Below are 20,741 nucleotides of genomic sequence, written 5' to 3'. Positions count from 1 at the left end.
TTTGCTCAAAGCTAACGCTATTCCAGTTGAACCAGTGGAGGCAACAGGAAGCCAGACAGGCGCAGTGTGTGTGTGTGTGTGTGTGTGTGTGTGTGTGTGTGTGTGTGTGTGTGTGTGTGTGTGTGATATACAGGCAGCAAAGCAGACACATCTCTTAGTAGAGTCAATGGTAGAATGCTAGTCCAAGTCCAAAGGACTGGGAACCAGAAGAACTGATGGCGTGGATCAGTCAGAAAAAGTCAGAAGGCTGAAGACCCAGGAAGTAGTGATGAGTCAAAGCCAGAAAAGACCTAATTCTCCAGCTCAAATAGGCCAGAGGCTCAGCCTCTTCATTCTATTTTTTCTTTTTCATTTGATCAGGTAAAGCCCACTACATCCCTTCCTTCTAAGTTTATTCCAAGTGACCTTCCACCTTAGCTTGGCAATTGATAAGGTTCAAGTGTCTGAAAGAATATGCTGCCCCCTGTCAATGGATAACAACACATCATTTGGGAATTATTTTCAGAAAAAGCTTACTGATAAGCATTTAAAGTAACTTTTGGAGGGAAAAAAATGGTAGCAGTAACAGGTTTGAACTTAGGACCTCAAGACCTTACTTGCTTGGCTGGAGCTCCAGCACTTAAGCCACACCTCTTGCCCAACTTTTTGCTGGTTATTTTTTAGATAGACTTCTCTGCCTAGGTTAGCTTCAAACCTTGATCCTCTGGATTTCAGGCTCCTGAGTAACTAGGATTACAGGCATGCCCCCACCCTCCAGCTGAGCATACCCAATACCCAAGCACAGTGACAACACATAGATAAAAATAAAACAGCATTTGTTAAAGAAAAGAGATGTTCAAAGGACACAGTATTGCTCACAAACCAGACTGCACAAGGAGAGTGTTCTTCCATATCAAACCAGTGATGTACAAGTTATTATCTCTGCCTCACTATGTGTTTTTGGAATCAAAATTAGCTACAACTCTCTAACTAGAAACCCTGGAATCCTAATTTTTCTTGCCTTCAACCTGATAATTTGGTAAAGCATTAAACATACACCCACCATACTCACAGCTGGTAAAAGTCATTCATATGCATATGTGGAGATCATGGCTTCTTTGACAATATGTCTTGCTTTCATAGGAAAGAAATATAATTTAACTGCATTATGGAAACAATTTTAAAGGTGCCTCTAAAAATTTCTCTGATAAAACTTGTAAGATCTTCCTTTACCTTGTTTATTTGGAATATTTTAACCTAAATATATTAATCAAATTTCCTATACACAAATTAATATTATATGATTATAGAGTAATAAAATTTATTTCGGGAAATAAAATTTCTGAACATTATTTATGTTTAGAAAGTTGTTTTTCAAAAACATGATTCTACAAAAGTCCCCCCACAAAACTTCTGTAGTTTTTCTAATATTTCTGACTTCTTCTAATGACAGCTGTCTTTTTTACTTGCCTTTACAAGACTGATCTATAACCAGAAGATGGAAACTGAAATGTAGCTAGAGAGCAATAACTAATAATTATCTATCAGAAAATTGAGACCACATCAATTTTCAGAAACATTTTTTCTCATGGTATCCAAAGAATCATACATAGTCTCTATTTTGCTTTTTTTTTTGTAAGATTCTAGTCAACACTGAAGTCTCCTTGTAGCACATTAGTATTATTCTCAAGTTGCTATGACATTTCAAAAATATACATGATAATCCTAGCTACTCTGAGGTTTATGGTCTGAAGCCAGCCAGGTAGGAAAGTCCATGCAACTCTTACCTCCAACTAACCAACAAAAAGCCATAAGTGGAGCTGTGGCCCAAAAAGGTAAAGGATAGTGCCTTAGTTCAACCCCAGTACAGGCACAAAAATTTAAGGAGGTAGATACGATATAGATACATAGATAATGTAGCTATAGGTAGGTAGATATAAGGTTGATATTGATACACACACATACACACACAAAAGAACAACTACAGACCAAGTATCCGAAAGATAATGGGTATTTTTTTCTCTTAGCTGTATGCACTTACCTAAGTTTTTATATTCATGGTATTTTACGCCTTAACTGTGGATCTTTTCCTTGGTCTCAAATAAGGAGATCAGAGAATAGTTCATAAAGAGTTGTTTGATAAAAAATTATCTGGCTGGAGACAGCCAGATATCTAAGGTGTCATCTAAGTATATTAGGTTTTACTTTCCCTACCCAGTTTCCTTAGAATATAGGATATTTCTGTTATACAAATATTATGACGTAATTGACAAGCATAGGTATCCATTGTAGATTATAAATTTTCTAATAATTAGAGTCTACATTTAGTAGTGAAAGGTCCAGAGGACATTTAAAGAATGTTGTGACCTCCCAAGGACATCACAATAAATATAGATCTTTATGGTTACCAAGACACATAAGACACACCAATTAAGAAGAAACTCAAAGGCATAATACATATATGTGCATCTGATCATATAAAATATTCATCGAATAAACTACAGGAAATGGAAACCAGACTTTTTTCTTTGTTGCTGTTTTTGTTTTCTGTCATTTGTTCATCTGTCTTTGGGAAAGTAATAGGGAGGGGCACAGAACTGGTGGGATAAGGGTAAACAAATGCAGCAATGATACTATGTTGAAATGAACTATACAACTTGTGGGTGGAACAGGAGGGAAAAACTGGAAGAGAGGGAAGGAAGGGTGACATTGTTCTAAAAGAAATGTACTCTTTATCTGATTTATGCAACTGTAATCCCTCTATACATCACCTTTATAATAACCATTTTAAAAATGCATTAAATATATAAAATATATTTAAATATATTATATATTTATATAACATATATTCATGTGTTATATTTATATATAAAATATATAATATTCCCCAAACCAGATTTCTTGCAAAAATACATTCAAAACCATTGTCATACTGAATCATCTGCCAGCATAAGCAGGAAAGTCCAAGAGACTCATATCCAATTAGCCACTAGAAAACCAGAAGTGATGCTGTTGCTCAAGTTGATAGGGCCCTAGCCTTGAGCTCATGGACAGCACTCAGGCCCAGGGTTCAAGCCCCAGAACCAACAAAAAAAAATGAATAATAAGCAGATGGCATCCTTTGTGACTCTGCCTCTTCCTTTGCTAATTTTTCAACCATCCTGGCCTACTAGCTCTCAGTTACTTATAGTCAAGTAAACATAAAAGTCAGGCAGAGTAATGTAAATAAACAACATTAGGGAAAGGTACAGGTTCCTATCATAGTGATTTTTCATATCTAAGTTTGGAAAAGATGACAAGTAGTTACATCTTGAGATGAAGAAAAAAGCCTTCAATATAAAGCTAAAGACCCAAGTACCATGCTAACCAAGTACATTAAAGAAAACGAAATCTGTCTGTGGAGACAATCCTGCATCATGAGCATCATCCTCTACTATAGAGATATATGGATATGTAACTACATCTTGTGGCTCAGACATTCCTGAACACAGAAATAACTCAATAAACTGATGTACTTTCTGATTCTTAACTTTCTTGTTATAGTTAAATACGAAAGGATCAAATTCTTGGTGATTGCCTTAAAGAATGCTGTGGAAATATATGCCTGGGCTCCTAAACCATATCACAAGTTCATGGCATTTAAGGTAAGCAGACATGTGCTTGGATTTTCAGTTTCAGTTTCACCAATGGTCTGTGCTCCATATAGACCAATTCCAATTTTATTATATTGATTAGACTGTGTGTGTGTGTGTGTGTGTGTGTGCGCGCGCACGCGTGTACATGCACGCACGCCGGTCGGTCATGGAGCCTAAACTCTGGGTCTGGGTGCTGTCCCTCAGCTCTTTAACTCAAGGCTAGCACTCTACCACTTGAGCCACAGCGCCACTTCCAGCTTTTTCTGCTTATATTGTGCTGAGGAATCTAACCCAGGTACTCATGCATGCAAGGCAAGGCAAGCACTCTACCACTGAGCCACCTTCCCAGCCCTCCATTAGACTTTTTAAAGTGTTTCTTGGACTTACTAGAAGAGTAAATATTTAAAATGTCATATAATTTGTCAAATTAAAACTTGTATTTGACCTCCATTTGAGGTCTAATAATGACTGACTTCAAGAGGCATTTTTTATGGAATCATTACCAATTACACAATATTGATATATCATCATTATTAAACAGGGCTTCTTGAGTACTGCCTGGTGTTTTGTCTAACAAAAGTAGACTGTTGGCATCACTTCTTATCAGTGGAGTTGTGGCTCAAGTGGTAGAGTGCCAGCCTTGAGCAAAAAAGCAAAGCAAGTGTGCAAGCCCCTGAGTTCAACCCCAGTACCAACACAAACCTTCTAATCTCAGTTGATGTTCACAGATTCCCTTTATCAGTGTCTCTGAACTGGATACTTAACGTAGTCTCTTATAGAAATTACTTTCTTGGTATTTTTTTACCTTATATTTATCATAGCTGGATTGGTCACTCCACAAGAATGAGTTATGGACATGCTACTACTGACCCCAATTCATAAAAAGCTGCCCCCAAATTCCAGGACTAGTACTTTCAAGCACCTGATTGGTTTGGCACCACATAGTCTAGCCATATCCAGTGTGAATCTCTCCTCTCCTTCCCTCCTCCTCTCCCTCCCCCCCCGCACACACCCCCCACATCCCCCCATACACAGAGTTTTTCTCATCTTCCTGATTATTGCCTCCCTTCCTCTCTTTTCTCCTGTCACAAAACCTTCCCTGGGAACACTGTCAGCCCTTTTGTGGCTCTGAATGTCCCCATTTCTATCTTATTTCGTTGGTGCAGGTAGTCCACCTGTGATGTATTCTGGAAGATAAATTCAACAATGGAAAAACACTACCATCCATATTCCACTTTCATGGAATGAAATTGTTGCAATGCATTAAGGTTCAAAACCGCTAGGAAACGACTCCTAAAAGCTAATATGTACTGCTGATCTGCACAAATCTCTCCAAAAAAGCTTTTCAACCAAAATCCCATTCCCATTTTGATTGTTAAGTCATTTCTGTCAGTGTTCAACAAGGCAAATGAGAAAGTACAAAATACTCAGTTCTGCACACCAGACCCAGCCTGGAAAGAGGGAAGAACAAAGGCCTAAATCTAGCAGGGATAGGACATAAGGTGCATACTTCCTGTGATGTGAGAATGATATTAACACAGATGAACATAAACAGATGATAGGAGGCCTGTCTCAAATCTTCCTCTAGGTTTCAGGACCCAGAAAGGTGCCAGATGATTAAGTCATAGTAAAATGCAACAGAGGTGATGGGAAGGGAGAAATGAGAGGGAAAGAAGGACAGGCCTACACTAAACAAAAGAAAAGAAATATAAACTTCACCTGATGTAGAAGAAATAACATATTGTCAAAGCTCATAGAATTCACAAACTTTATGGACCACGATAATGACAATTTGCCTTGTGAAGGTTAAAATGTGTTTGTGACTTTAACTAAGTGTCACTATTCCACAGTACTGTGAAATATGTGAAATTTATATAATCACCTAATCTCAATTTTTTTAAAAAAGTGAGAGAGGGATGGGTTAGGAGCAATGGGTGACAATGTTGTCAGACAGCTTGTACTCATATACTGTTTTGTAGAAAGGGAACTTCTTTGTACAACTACTTAAAAATATAATTAAAAATGTACAAAAGAGCAACATTGTACTTATAAACTGATTTGTTGAATGGTACTCTTTTGTATAATTAAATATAATAAAAATATAATTTTTTAACTGCAACAGAGGAACACTTCATAGCTAGCTCGTGCATGGGTGGGCCTTGGGTCCAAGTATACAGAATCTTGATTAACTTGCTAGAGCTCTCATTTCCTCTTTTCTAGTTAAACTCCAGTAGGCAATACAAAGCATGAGTCTTGTGTTTCATCTTCACCTACTCTTAACACCCAAATTTAAAGTTATTAAAGTACTACTCTGACACCCACTCAATCATAGAAAGAAAACTAACCAAAGCATTCCCACTAATTCTGAACAGGTTTAGCAGCTAGCAGGCCCTCGTTACCTAGCCCAGGCTTTTCTGAAAAGTAGAAAGCATAGATAGGCCTGATTGCTACAGGGGCCAGAGGGGAAAAAGAGTAACTGGATCTTCTCTGGAGGACAAAGGCCAAAAATAAACAGGAAAGAACAGCAGTACCCACAGGTACCAGGTTTTTAATATACAATTGGCACTATTTAAATTGACAGCTATATTCTATGTCCTGGAGGACAGGAGGTAGAAAAAGAAACAGAAATGAATCAAAGTCCAGGATGGGAGTCAAACTTAAGTAGAAGAGATATCTTCTAGCTTTTCAACAGCTTTTCAACTGAAGGAAAGTGAAGTGAATATTCCCTAGACAGTGGCTAAAGGAAATCATTAAGATAACCTCTTTGAATGATGTAGATACTAATGGGGGAACTTTTAAAGTCTTTTGCAGATCTCCAACACAAGCCTCTGCTAGTTGATCTCACTGTAGAAGAAGGTCAAAGATTAAAGGTTATTTTTGGCTCACACACTGGTTTCCATGTAATTGATGTTGATTCGGGAAACTCCTATGATATCTATATACCATCTCACGTAAGTATCCAGAGCCAGGGTTCTCTGTCTACTGGCCTTTGTGGAAAAAGGATTTGGTTTTATATGTATTCAGTAGAAGTTATATAAACTTACTTATCAGTAACAGATAAAATGTTTTTAATAAGGGGCTGGGAAGGTGGCTTAGTGGTAGAGCACTTGCCTTGCATGCCTGCCTCAGGGTTCGATTCCTCAGCACCACATAAGCAAAAAGAAAAAAGCCAGAAGTGGTGCTATGGCTCAAGTGGTAGAGCACTAGTGCTCTACCACTTGAGCTGAAGAGCTGAGGGACAGCGCCCAGGCCCAGAGTTCAGGCCCCATGACCGGACTCAAAAAAAAAAAATGTTTTTAGTAAGTAACACATGTAAAGCTAGCTAATTTTTATTACTAATTTTTTTTACTTCCTAAAACTGGAATAGAGTGGAAATAATAGAAATTATTAGATGATTACTCTATTGTCTCTGGACTTTAGACATTAAAATACATAAAATTGTTTCCTTTAAGGGTATACATTTGTATAATCTATGAGTTTCAATTTTCAGGGATTTGTTTTTAAAGAGACATTGGCTCATTATATGTGGGAGGAGAATGTCCATCAATAGTCAAGTTCTAATTTTTTCAAAAAATGTCTTATCTACTAGTTTTAATTTGTCTTACCATTCGGAAGGCAGTGTGCTATAGTAGAGTTAGATACACTGGAGCTCAGTGTTTCTACCATGCATGAGCTTCACAAACAATGAAAGACTTCAACTTTCACATCTGTAAAATGGGAATAAAAAGACCTATCCTAGGGCTGGGAAGGTGGCTCAGTGGTAGAGCACTTACTTTGCATGCTCAAGGCCCTGGGTTCGATTCCTTAGCACCACATAAGCAAAAAGAAAAAAGCCGGAAGTGGCGCTGTGGCTCAAGTGGTAGAGCGCTAGCTTTGAGCTGAAGAGCTGAGGGACAGTGCCCAGGCCCAGAGTTCAGGCCCCATGACCGGACCCAAAAAAAAAAAGACCTATCCTATAGGATATCGATCAAACATATCTAGCACAGGGCCTTACAAATTGTAGTTCTTTTTATTAATATAGTATTCAAATTACTATACATTCCTTAAAGTATAACTAGGGAAATGCTTATTAATCCTCTTATTAGAACTAATGCAATGTTAACATTATATCATGTAGCACATAATCACAAGGCTAACATACAGTAGAAACTGCCAGGGAAATCTAAGACTTAGCCCATTGTTGACTGCTATTTTGAGAACTTGAAGACATTTTGTGAGTGTGTGGTGGTCCTGCGGCTTGAACTCAGGGCCTGGGCACTGTCCCTGAGCTTCCTTTGCTCAAAACTAGTGTTCTACCACTTAAGCCACAGCTCCACTTCTGGCTTTTTTGGTAATTTATTGGAGACAAATTTATTGGAGATATTTTAGCCTATTGAGTAGCTAGGATTACAGTTGTGAGCCACCTGTGTTCAGATAAGAGCTTGAAGAATTTAAAGTACAATCCTTTGTAAAAGTTGTTTTAGTACTTTATATACAGACATGCACATGTACAATTATCACTCATCACTGCAATACAGTCGTTTGCCTGTTTGGAAGTAGTGTGGTCACAGCTGATGCATTCTTGAAACCATCTCCATCCCACACTCCTGTGCACAGGGACCTGAGAACCTGGGGGCCACAGTAGACCACCTCTCTCTCTCAATCTATACATAGTTTAGTAGTAGTATTTTTTTTCAATATGAGATCATGTAACTTTTTTTTCTAAACAAACTATTCATTTGGATTATTCTGGCAATCAGGCACCCAGATAAGTAATCTGGATTATATACTCATAGTCTGATAGAAGACTTGAATTCTCCTCATGTTTACTTGTTCTGGTGGAAAACAAATACATTTCAATGTCTGGAAAACATGCATTCAACTCCTAATTCTACCAGCAAATACCAGCACAGCTCTGGGCAAGTTACAGAACACTCTTGAGATGTAGTTTTCTCATGTGTACACAAGATAACAGTAGCACTGTTGTGAGAACTAGAAATCACATACATAAATATAATTGATCCAGTGATCGGTACAGGCTAGGTGCTCCATGGATACAGGTCACCGTTAGTTGGACCAATTAATTGGATTCTTGATCTAGCAACTTCCGTTTATCAGAACATTGCACAGATCAGTAGCTGATTATGTTTAACAAAGAAAATTTCTATCTCTAGAGTGAAAATGGGGGAAATACTTTTTTTCACCTCTTAGAGCTAAAAGTCAAAGGGTTGTCTTATTTAAAAAAACAATAATGCTTTGCCTTTCTTTGTCTTCTAGATTCAGGGCAATATCACTCCTCATGCTATTGTCATCTTGCCTAAAACAGATGGAATGGAAATGCTTGTTTGCTATGAGGATGAGGGGGTATATGTGAACACCTATGGCCGGATAACAAAGGATGTGGTGCTCCAATGGGGAGAAATGCCCACGTCTGTGGGTAGGTTAACCATTCCTTATCTCCTTCAACAGTTACACCCCCCAAATGAAACAAAAGTCAAGAAATGTGAAACAACCATTTGATTCCACACCAAAAAAAAAAAAAAATCTGTGAATAACACTTGTAAGACTTGCTTTGTCTGTTTATCTCAAATCATTTGTCATTTTTGTGGTTAAGATGTGAACAGATGCTGTGAGTTATTGCCTATCTAATGTTTTTAATGCAGTTTTGGAAATTCCTTTTGACAGCCTACATTCATTCCAATCAGATAATGGGCTGGGGCGAGAAAGCTATTGAGATCCGGTCAGTGGAAACAGGACATTTGGATGGAGTATTTATGCATAAGCGAGCTCAAAGGTTAAAGTTTCTATGTGAAAGAAATGATAAGGTAAATCCGTTTCAACATTTGCATTAGTGTTTGCATTTTAAGAGACCACCAGGTACCTGTGAAACCTTCATTTTCCTTTATACTGATTTAAATCACCTCTGTGTTAAACAGTCAATATTATCTTAAAATGGCATTATTTGGTTTGGTTCACATGAACACTCAAAAGTATCATATCAAAATGAACATAAAACATCTAGAAATATCTTGTAAACTTTTGTGGCCAGTAGGCCTTGTAGTAACGCAGCAGTTACCCCAAATTCGCCTAGGCACTTAGCACAGTTGGCCCATCATTAATCATCTCATAGTGGGTCACCTTTACACTTCCATTTTTAGGCTTTTCATAAAGTTTCTATCTGGATCTAATTAATTAAAAAATCTGACATGCAGAAAGAAATATTGACTTTTAAAGTGTCACTTATTACTTAAAAAAAAAAATCCACACTCACAAACTCAACTAGTGCCATGTCCTGTGTCATTCCAGCCATGTTGCTTCCAAAACGTCAAAGGGGGATTGTTTTCCAGTGAAAGTGCTGTGTCCATCTGGCATGACTGATCACCTCAGAGGGGAATCCTGAAGCAATGTCCTTCATCTAGAGTAACCTAGAGTTTTTAGAAGTCAGGCTATAATGTACTCGTGAATCCATCCTTTGTAGCTACACCTAACGCAACAGCACTGAACCCAAAGCAACAGCCAGAAATACCCATAGTTAAATCCTGACTTGCTCTGATTCCCCTGAGACCAGGCTGGTCTTTGTCCAGTCCTGGTAGTACAGGTCTGGACTATTTGACTGGCCAAATACTCTGACCCATGTGGTCTAGATGGACAACAGCTGTGCATGGCAAGGATGGAACCAGGGACTTAATAAATCATGTCTGAAAACAGATCTAACTAGTAAGACTCCACCATTTACCCAGTTTCTGGGGAATCATACAACAAGGAGTGATTTGGGCATGGACACCCCACACTCTGGTTCGTTGATGATTTACCCTATCAGTCCTATTCCAAATCAGACCCATACCCTCGGAGAAGGCTAGGACCAGGCCAGTACCAAGGACCTGAGATTTAGAGCCCAAGATCCCCAAACTAGAAAGAACAGCATTGCTTTCTTTCATTGTGGTTTTATACAGGCCCTCTCTGTCCTGTATTTTGATTCACTGACCCTAAGAGTAGCTCTACCTTCATATGTAGCATTAGCTGATGACAAAAATTTCCACAGGCTTCTTACGAAGTTTTTGGGAGAGAACATTCTCCCAAAAGAGCCGTGGAAATGAATTAGCAGAGACTTTATACTAGTGACAAAAGCAAATGCCTTGGATCAAAGTTAGGTGTTAGCTGACTGAAGGGCTATGCCACAGCCCAAAATATTATTTTTCCTGGGGCAGTGGTTCACTGACATTCAGCTCAAGCAATCAGTACCCCCAAATTTTGCTTACTTCTCCCAATCATTTGATAGAATGATTGAGCAGATTCAGACCCCCTAGATTATGGTTCTGCTTATTAATACCATTATCTCATTTGACCTGGGGTGTGCCAGCATCTGCAGAGAAATTATTAACTCCTGAAATGGCACACTGAATAGGCATTCAACATCTTAACCTGTCTGACCACATTTTAAATCCTGAAAATTTAAAACAAGTTGTACAGTGGCCAGTAGGCATGAAATTTGCCTGTAACTTTGAAAACTTGGGAAGATTCTCTTCCATCCTGAAGTCTCCCTTTTTGTTACTTATAAGGGAAAGAAAGGGTGTCTTTGTGCCTTTGTAGAAATCATCAGTGGCCCAGGCCACATTATCCTAGCACAAAATTCCCTCTTCAAATGTGAACCTTCAAAAAGATGTTTCAAGTCATGATAAAGCAACTGAAGAGTCCTTGGAGGCCAGTACTGCAATAATACTGATAATAGTGATATCAATAAAACAGGACTGTTTATATAAGATGCACTCTTGAGTCATTATATAACCACTGGCCATTGAGTCTTAAGAGCTGACACATGTCAAGGATAGAACATATGAAAGGAAGTGGATGGACAGTTGGAAAAAGAGGGGAAAAAAACCATTCAGTTGAACTAACTTGTTTTTAATTTCAAACAGGTATTTTTTGCATCCGTGCGATCTGGAGGAAGTAGCCAAGTGTTTTTCATGACCCTCAACAGAAATTCCATGATGAACTGGTAACAGAAGAGCACTTGGCACTTATCTTCATGGCGTTATTTCTAATGTAAAAGAACATAACTCATGTGGACTTATGCCAGTCTAGAGGCAGAATCAGAAGGCTTGGTTGAACATACTGCTTTCCCTTTTCCTGTCCCTCCACCCTTCCCAATGCAGTCCATCTTTCAGTGTTGCAGCCTGGTTGAGAAGGAGAGAAAAAGTTGGCAGGAATGTCTGGGAGATCCCCAAGGATGCTGCGTTGTCTGTGGACAGAGATGGACCATGTGCCCTTCAAAGTTAGGGATAGAAACAAATATTGTGTGCTCTTATGATTAAGCTGTGTTATGGTGGCTTTTGAGTTTTGTTTTGACCTTTTTTCCTTTACCCCCTAACTTTGTAAGAATGGGGAGAGAACGCATACTGAGAAAATGAGTCTGTCTTTAATTCTGTCTGCCTGCTAGTTTTAAGTATATGGTATGTTGTAAAATTTCTAATTTCTGATGGTGAGAGACAGCACAATAAATGTACCTAATCTCCTTACAATGAAGGCCATAACAACATTAGTGGGGTGATTTAAGAACTCTTTTGCCTTCACCAACCCCAGGTTGCTTTTTGATAGCAACTGGCTAATGAATTTTTAAGAGAAGAAAAATACTAGTTTTCCCCTCTTTTGGGAAATAGATTTTAAATGGCTAAACTACTAGCCTTAGTCTAATAAAATCAACTACTGCTTTGTGAGTACAACTGGCCATATTTTCCTATGGTCTTTATAGAATGAAGTGCTGAGTGGGATAAAAACCCAGCGAGTGGAGTGGGCCTAGAGATTGAGGATGCTGTGATGCAAATTCCCTCAGCCATTATGCAACAGATCAGGGCAGCAGATGGGAAAGACAGATCAGGCCAGACAGAAAGAGCTTCTGGGAAACAAGCTTAGACATCTATGTAAATACACACACCTCCTTTTTTTAAAATGCACAAAGCCTCCCAGTTAAGAGGTCACTTGATTTGAGCTTAGCTAGAACTGAGATTGATGAGTTCTTTCTGGGAACTGGGGAATGCATGACATCCAGGCTCTGGACATTCCCAGCTCTCTCCTGAGGGTGCCACTTTCTCAAGATGAAAACTGTGACCGCAAAGAATTACTAAAGAAAGCTGCCCATGCTCTCCCTGGTTGGGCAAGAGAAGAAGCTACAGTACTAAGCCTGCCTGAGACACAGTGGCATCATTGGCTCAGATTTTAGAGAACTTGAAAGCAAGGCTTTGGCCAAAATTCTGAGACCCTAATCACTTTACCTTCCTTCAAATTTCCCAACATACAGTAAACAACATCCATGCAAAGATAAGTATGTATTTAGTTCAGGTTGACTTGTGTCTTTATAAACTCTTATTCGAATGATTTGAACTTTTACGTGACTGTCTGGGATTTTTTTCCAAAGCTACAAGCATGGCCGCCTGTGGTATCAAGGTGTTGCAAAACAATATCTGTGTTACGCTTCCTGTTTTAACCTACCTCGTTTTGTTTGTTTTTGTTCACTGTTCATCACAGCAGTGTTATCTCCAGGAGACATATAGAGAGCTCAACTGGCAATCTCAGGTGTATTTAATATTTAAAAAAACAAAACAGTAGTTGACTAAATTGTTCTTTAAAAAAAATGAGGGGAAAAAATCCAAGGACAGAAACCAATATGCTTGTTTTGGGAGAAAGCAAATATTGTAAATGAATTTTTAAAAATAAATAAAGCCTATGATCCTGTGGATTTTGTCTAAATACATGAGCAGCTGATATACTATTAATGAGAACGAAGCCTACATTAGGAAAAAATGGGGCCATTTCAATCTGGTAGTTTGGGCAAGAGGGGAGGGAAGAGGGATATTCTAGGTTCTGGACTAAATGATTATGTCCTCCCTTCCCAAAAGGTGGTTGTCATTTGCATTCATTTTAAGCAGGTAACACCCAGGAATGAAACAGAATTTTCTTAAGGTGACACCAAGATGTCCCCATCACATTCCCTTTAGCTCTCAAAAGTAATGAAATCCTCCCGTTCTCATTTTTACTGCTGTGGTGATGCTGCTGAACAATGCTATCTCTACAATTTTCATGCAACAAATTCAACAATAAAACTTTGGATTGAATCTAGCAACTACTGTAATTGAATGCCAACACGGACAAAATATATTATTTGGGTCTTGTCTCCAAATGTGATTGCCACCAGCTCTTTATATTGCTGCTGTGGTATTTTAAATCAGAAGCTTCTTGAAATTATGTTGCAAACTGATCTTTGTTTTTATGTTTCATATTGTTGTTGTTCTTTTTATTTCTAAGTGATAAGTTTGAAACACACAGCTTTAAATGATTTTTTTATTGTGGGATTTTTGGGTACAGTTAAGAAATAAAAGGGATTCATTGTGTTTAAACATAAGGTAGTTTGTGAATGTATTTTTTAAAACCTAGATTCACTGAAACAAAAAGATCATAAGAAAAACTATAATGCAGTCTTGTTTACAGTATGTACAGTGACATAACATAGAACATGAGCTTTTCTGGTGCCAACAAAAATAAAACACAGATGTTAAACATCAAGTCATGCCTTTTATATTTTTGTACAAACATTCTACAATGAATATAAGGCCAACTCAAATTTAAAAGGGCCTCCACAAATATGTGCTCCTTAATACCTACTTGTAGAATTCTTTGAAGTTTTTTCCTTCAAAAATAGACATTCCAGCTAGGCACTAGTGACTCATGCCTGTAATCCTAGCTACTTAAGAGGCTGAGATCTGAGGATCCCAATTCAAAGCCAGCCCAAGCAGAAAAGTCCCTGTGAGACTCTTTTTCTCCAATTAACCACTCAAAACTGGAAGTAGATCTGTGGCTCAAAGTGATAGAGTGCTAGCCTTGAGTAAAAGAGCTGAGGGACAGTGCCCAGTCCCTGAGCTCAAGCGCCACAGCACCACCAACAAAAACAAAAATAAAAACAAAAACAAAAACTAGGTCATCTTCTATCACGACAGGATTCGGCCCTGACACAGTAAGCCAAGACCAGGTAGAATATATGAGATTCTTGTCCTTATAGTTCATTCATACCATTCCTAATTTTTTAGTTTGATTCTAATTCTTTTTATGGAGGGGGATACACTTCACCTCTCTTAAAGCATCATCACAAAAATGTCTTTCATTTTGATATTCCTAGAGGCATAGTCTCTTTTTATTTCCTTTCAAAGAAAGCTTTAAGTTTTGCTACATCTCTTAGTCCTTGCTTCAAAAACTGGATAATCGTCTACAAGCCCACTGTGTCTGCTCACACCATAATTTTGGTTCAGGGTCTGGCATATGAACCTCACTGCTGGTAAGGACAGGATATTGTAGCTTGGATACCTGCATCCTGTGTGTGGGAGACATAGCTGAACTATACAGCTCTTTAATAATGAACCTTCTCATATCATTTCCATTTAGATCATTGTCAATACATACAACATAAATGAAGACAAGTCACACTGAGTTCCATTTAAAATCTGATGGCCCTGTTTAGCTAGGTCTCATTATTTTTCTTAAAAACTTTTAAGTAATGCTTAAGAAGACCTAGAACTCTTTTTTTTTTCAACCAAGTAGATTAAGGTATGGGTAAAATCTCACAAGGGTAGACTGACAATAGATTGACAGGGGCTCCATTTTTCTAACACTTTGACACTGCTTTGTGTTGTAAGATGCACTCTTTACACTGCATCAAGTACATGTATTTAAAAACATCTTAATTTCTGGATGTCACAACCTACTAACAGTTTTCTGTCTGCTCTTGTGACTCATTGGTAATTGTGTCTCAGTTCCTCCTATGCAGATTAGAAAAAGGTGTGATATTCAGGCTAGAGTCATTTTGGGTTTGTCCTCTAGCAGACAAGAAAAGGCTGACCTCACATTCCATAGTAAAAAGAAAAAACAGTTTTTCCTACTATTATTGTGTACCAGTTCCTGTGCCTGGAATCTCCTAGTGTGGAAGAGCTCTTTGTGTTAGTGGCGTGTGCTGTCTTTGAAAGTCTGCTTGAAGAGGCATCACTTGCATTTGTGCTGATTGCTTTAAAATGTAAGAGTGCTATGTAATTTTTAAGAAAAAAGACAGTCATTAGTCAAACATTAATCCCAACTAGCTGCAAGAAAACATGAGAAAATGCACAACATGCTGATGATGATTCTGAACCACCCTGCCGTGTTCCCTGTATCTCAAAATCCCCTCAGGTGCCATATTCTGAGTATCTCAATAGTTTCTGTAAACTATTAGATAACTTTCAATTCATTCCTCAAAAATTTAAATCTAAATAAATCAAATAAAACCTACAAAAGAAGCAATTAGCCAAAAACTAACCCCACTAAGATAAACTAATTACAATATAAACTCCAAAAAGGAAAGTCTATAAATTCAGTTTACTCTGCCTGCCAATACATTTCATAAGTGCCAGTGTATATGGACTTGGTTAGTATAGCAGTATCAGCAACTCCAAAAACGGCTGTCATTTCATTGGGTTTCATAGGAACTGATCTCTTTTTCAGGAGCCCCACCAAAGAACAAACACACTTGAGAATTTGCAGGTTCAAAATTGATAGCTTACACATTTCTGCCAAATATTTTCCATGTTGTATCACTGTCCTGGGAATTTTTCCATAGACAACTACAATATTCAACAATTTGCATAGCATGAAACAGTACAAGATAATAACCTTGTGCTTTAATCTTTATTCTTCTACACATATTAATTCATGAAGGATCAAAATTCAACAAAATAAAATTCTCTCCTTGCAAGTATTTTTCAACAAAAATTCCAGGATACTGTTTGAACTCTTTTTAAGCCCAGGTCAAAGTTTTGGACTCATGTCTATGATGCCAAACATTTAGATAAAAGCCAGAAAATACAATTAAAGACAAATTTTCCAGATTTTTGGCTTTGTGTAGTTCTCTTCAACCTAATTCACTCCTTGCATGAGACAATTTAGTTTTGATGGCTTATTTTAATCAACACCAAGTTGCATTGTACTAATGAAACCAATCAAATACTGGTGGAGAGGTCAGTTTTCATTTCTGGCAATGGATCATTTATTTGTATAGGTTCTGTTCCTGTCTTTACCTCTTCCCCTGGGATAAGTTTTAAGGATTAGTCATTTGAATCATGGTTTAAGAAACCTCAGACATGACCCTCAATCAGACCTTTAAATGATAGGTGGTTGCAGATAATAAGATGACAGCCTGGGTGAAGTTTAAAACTGGATGTTGTCAAAGTATTTTGTGTGTTTTAGCTGTCATACTTACAATATTAACATAAGTGTAGAAAGACACCAAGTTACAATATAAAAAGGGAAAATTATGGTTTTGCCATACCTACAACTGTTTTCATTTTTAAAAAAACCTTAGTTTTTCAAGTATTCTAAATTGTCAAAAAATTGCTAACTTAGTTATATTTGTGTATCTTCATGGCATGCTTTCCAACCTGATACTTTTTAGTTAATTTCAAGTCGCTTTTATCTACATATGTACAATAACTCTTCAAAAACTACTTTCTATATTTGTTCCAAGTAATCAGAAATGCTTTGGTAGCCCCCTAAGCCTATGTCTTCCCATACATGTAATGAAATATTATTTTATGTTATCTCTATCAAAATATGCATACTGAGTTACTAACAGTAGTAGGATACCTGTTTGGTCTACTTCTAGACTATGGTCTCTCCTTGTTCCTCCTATCACCCACTGCTTCTAAAGCTCTTGCCACCCTTGCATTACCCTCAGTCATCCCTGCTCATTGCTCAAGTATTTAGTGCTGGGCTCAGTGTTTCCTCCAACACCAACATTTCTAAACTTGTATTGATTTCAGATCTGAGATGCTCCTGCAAATATCCTGGCTTCTAAATTTCCCAAACTTATCCAGTGAAACTTATTGCCCATTACTACATTAGTTCCATAAGTGACCGGGGAAGGTTTTCAACATTTGTTCTAGGTTACATCCACCCAACCACTCCTATAAAAACCACTGTCTCCTCATATTGGAGGAGTTCATGACATTCATGCTGCAGTGTCTCCTGTGTTATAGATACCCTCATGGTCTCATTACCCACTTCTAACTACAACCTTCTCTGCTCCCCTTCATAGAAGATTCCCCATGAGGAGTTGCATATATTCAAATATCTGAATTTCTCTCCTTGGTCCTTTGATCTCTACCATGCATGGTAGCTCTTGCTAAGAACCTAAGCGATGTCCTGGCTATCCCAGTGCAATGGTCAAATCTTTACCTGTAGTCTGACTTACCCATTGTCTTAGCACAACTAATTACTACTTCTTGAAATATTTCCTCAGCTCTGAAACTTCCTTGGGTTCTTCCACCTCCCTCACCACTCCTCAGTTCCTTGCTAAGCTCCCTAAGTATCCCAGTACTGGGCATCCCTGTCTAAGTGACCTCTTCCAGGCTTGGGGCTTTAAAAACCATCTATGAGAGGATAAACCTAATTTTTTACCTGTAGCCCAATCTCCTTCCTGCCAGATTTTTATGTCTAATAAAAAAGAATTGTACAGGGAGGTTACAGTTCCAATGTCCAATTTCTTATTAGCATCTTCATTAGTATATGCAACTAGTATCTCAAACTTGATATGTCCCAGCTAATTTGTGCCCATCCACCAATACATTCTTACTATATTTCTTCTTTTTTTTTGGGGGGGGGTCCGGTCATGGGGCCTGAACTCTGGGCTTGAGCACTGTCCCTAAGCCCTTCAGCTCAAGGCTAGTGCTCTACCACTTGAGCCACAGCGCCACTTCCTGCTTTTTTCTTTTTGCTTATGTGGTGCTGAGGAATCGAACCCAGGGCCTCGAGCATGCAAGGCAAGAGCTTTAACCACTGAGCCACCTTCCCAGCCCACTATATTTCTTCTTATAGCAGCAAAATATCAGCTTCTTTCATCCACACAAGATCTTGTTGCCCGTATTTTTTGTCTTTTATATAACACAGCCATAACAATCCATTTTTTTAGAAATCACGCTTCCCTTTCCTTCAGATACAGGCTCAAGCCAGTTGCTGACATGGTACTTTTAAAACATAGGCCAAAAGTCAGGTCACACCTATAATCTTAACTATGCAGGAGGCTGAGATGTGAGGATCTCGGTTCAAAGCCGGGCAAGAAAGTCCGGGGGACCCTTATCTCCAAATGATTACCAAAAAGCTAGAAGTGCACCTTTAACTCAAGTGGTAAAGCACTAGCCTTGAGGGGAAAAAAATGCTCAGGGATAGCATACAAGCCTGGTGTTCAAGCCTCAGGACTGACACATACACATTTAAAAAAAAAAAAAACTTTTTTAAAGGAAAAGCAAGAAAAAAAAAGGAAAGAAAAGAAAAATAGGCCAAGGTATATCACCCTCCGCTAAGACATCTTGCCTTCCCACCTCATTCAGGCCAATAGCCTTCTATGGCCATTAAGGCCATAGAAAAAAATATACATCCCATCTTTTTCCCTACCACAGCCACCCCTTGCACTTCACTGACGTCATCCACTTTGCTCTACTTTGCTCCAGCATTGCTGGCCTTCTTCAAAGCACTCTCCTCTCTCAGTGGCTCTGCCCTTTCTATTACCAAGTCTGAAAACCTTCCCTTCCTCTGCCTGGTTTGTTTCTTCCCTTCCTTTATGTCCTATGCACAAATAATTATTTACTGACAGAGATTTATATACAATAACCTCCAGCATCTCCCCCAGGTCATCTTTAACTTTATTGTCTTTCATAGAACCTCTCACTGTCTACTCTCTTCACTAGTTAATACAGTACATCAAAGAACAGTTAGCAAATAGGAATCAGTAAAGTTTGCTGGATGAATGAAAACAAGTAAAAACCATGTCATAACTAAAAATGTTTTATTTAATTTCAGTATCAAAACAAAAATCTGTCTCCAAAGTCTGTATCATACAACTGTAGCTTTGCTTTCATGTAGAAAATAGAAAACCCTATAGATTTCCTTTCTGAAAAAGTCATTATGGAGGTCATATGTTTCTGGCCCTGGCTGTATTCTCTTGCTCTATAAATAAACTCACAAGTTGCAAGACTGGAAAGGAGATTGTTATACAGAATCTTAAGAAAAACAACATATCAAAGCTCTTAGATTTATACAGATAAGGATCCATCATTTTAAGCTATGCCACTGAGTTCTTGGCTGTGGGAAGAGGATTCTGAACTTTGTTTTCTGTTCTAAATGTTTAAAAACCACAAAAAAAAAGAGTAAGCAACAATAAAAGTATCTTTCTGCCAAAAAGCCTAATGACATTTGAGTTTTAATAACCTTCCAAATGACAATAGTTCTGAGACCTCTCTAACAGTCTCTGGGCATCTGTATAATACTTGTCACGTATAATACTCATTACTGAATGTTGCATGACGTTTCACTGTAGGATACTGACACATGCCTTCTGATGAATTTATTGTTTCATTCAGTCATGTAAAGGCCAGCCTTGTAGATTCAAGTTGTTCAATCATGTATTTTCCTGCTCACTTAATAAAAGGAATATTTAAAAAAATAAAGAAGGAAGACAGTAAAATGATGTAATCTGAAGCAGATAACAATGAAACAATTTTTTGGTACTCTTGTTTTCTATGTCTTTTCACAAAGATTCATGGTGTGCAACTTACTCTAAATAGCCGCATCAACATCTTTTTAATATTTTCCAGAATCAAAAATATTCTGGGGTTTCATTGTGCTTAGCTGAGGATTCCTGAAGTATACACACACACACACACACACACACACACACACACGACACTGGTTCCCAGTACAGAGGGAAAAATGGAAAACAGATGCTAAGAAATGCCAGGGTCATTGTGAACAATCTAGATATCAAAAGCTCTGCTTATTAAGATACAAAATGAATTTGCAATAATTTATCTAAAAATACTTTAGTATTGGTTTTCTTTAAAATTACATTTCAGCATCTTAGCTCCATGTTTCCATTTATTTATTTTTGCTGGTCCCGAGGCTTGAATTCTGGGCCTGGGCACTGTCCCTGAGCTCCTTTTACTCAAGGCTAGCCTCTACCACTTGAGCCACAGTGCCACAGATGGCTTCTTTTTTTTTTTTTTTCTGTGATGTCTCATGGACTGGCTTCAAACTGCAATCCTCAGAACTCAGCTTCCTGAACAGCTAGGATTACAGATGTGA

At 38.1% G+C, this 20,741-nt stretch overlaps 1 protein-coding gene across 1 annotated transcript in view; it reads left to right on the top strand.

Annotated features, from left to right (window-relative positions):
* The window catches only part of Tnik (TRAF2 and NCK interacting kinase), a 402,475-nt gene extending 388,186 nt beyond the window's left edge, over positions 1-14,289 (top strand). The window contains exons 28-32 of the mRNA XM_013016154.1: positions 3,523-3,623; positions 6,416-6,565; positions 8,871-9,030; positions 9,279-9,418; positions 11,510-14,289. Of these exons, the coding sequence (XP_012871608.1) occupies positions 3,523-3,623; positions 6,416-6,565; positions 8,871-9,030; positions 9,279-9,418; positions 11,510-11,593 (635 nt within the window). The 3' untranslated portion in view covers positions 11,594-14,289. The remainder of the gene's footprint in view (positions 1-3,522; positions 3,624-6,415; positions 6,566-8,870; positions 9,031-9,278; positions 9,419-11,509) is intronic.
* The last annotated feature ends 6,452 nt before the right edge of the window (positions 14,290-20,741 follow it).

The sequence above is a fragment of the Dipodomys ordii genome, unplaced genomic scaffold (genome assembly GCF_000151885.1).
Source record: "Dipodomys ordii isolate 6190 unplaced genomic scaffold, Dord_2.0 Scaffold30, whole genome shotgun sequence".
NCBI classification, from domain to species: Eukaryota; Metazoa; Chordata; class Mammalia; order Rodentia; family Heteromyidae; genus Dipodomys; species Dipodomys ordii.
The sequence above is the reverse complement of the archived record's forward strand: the minus strand, read 5'-3'. Positions and strand labels throughout refer to the sequence as shown.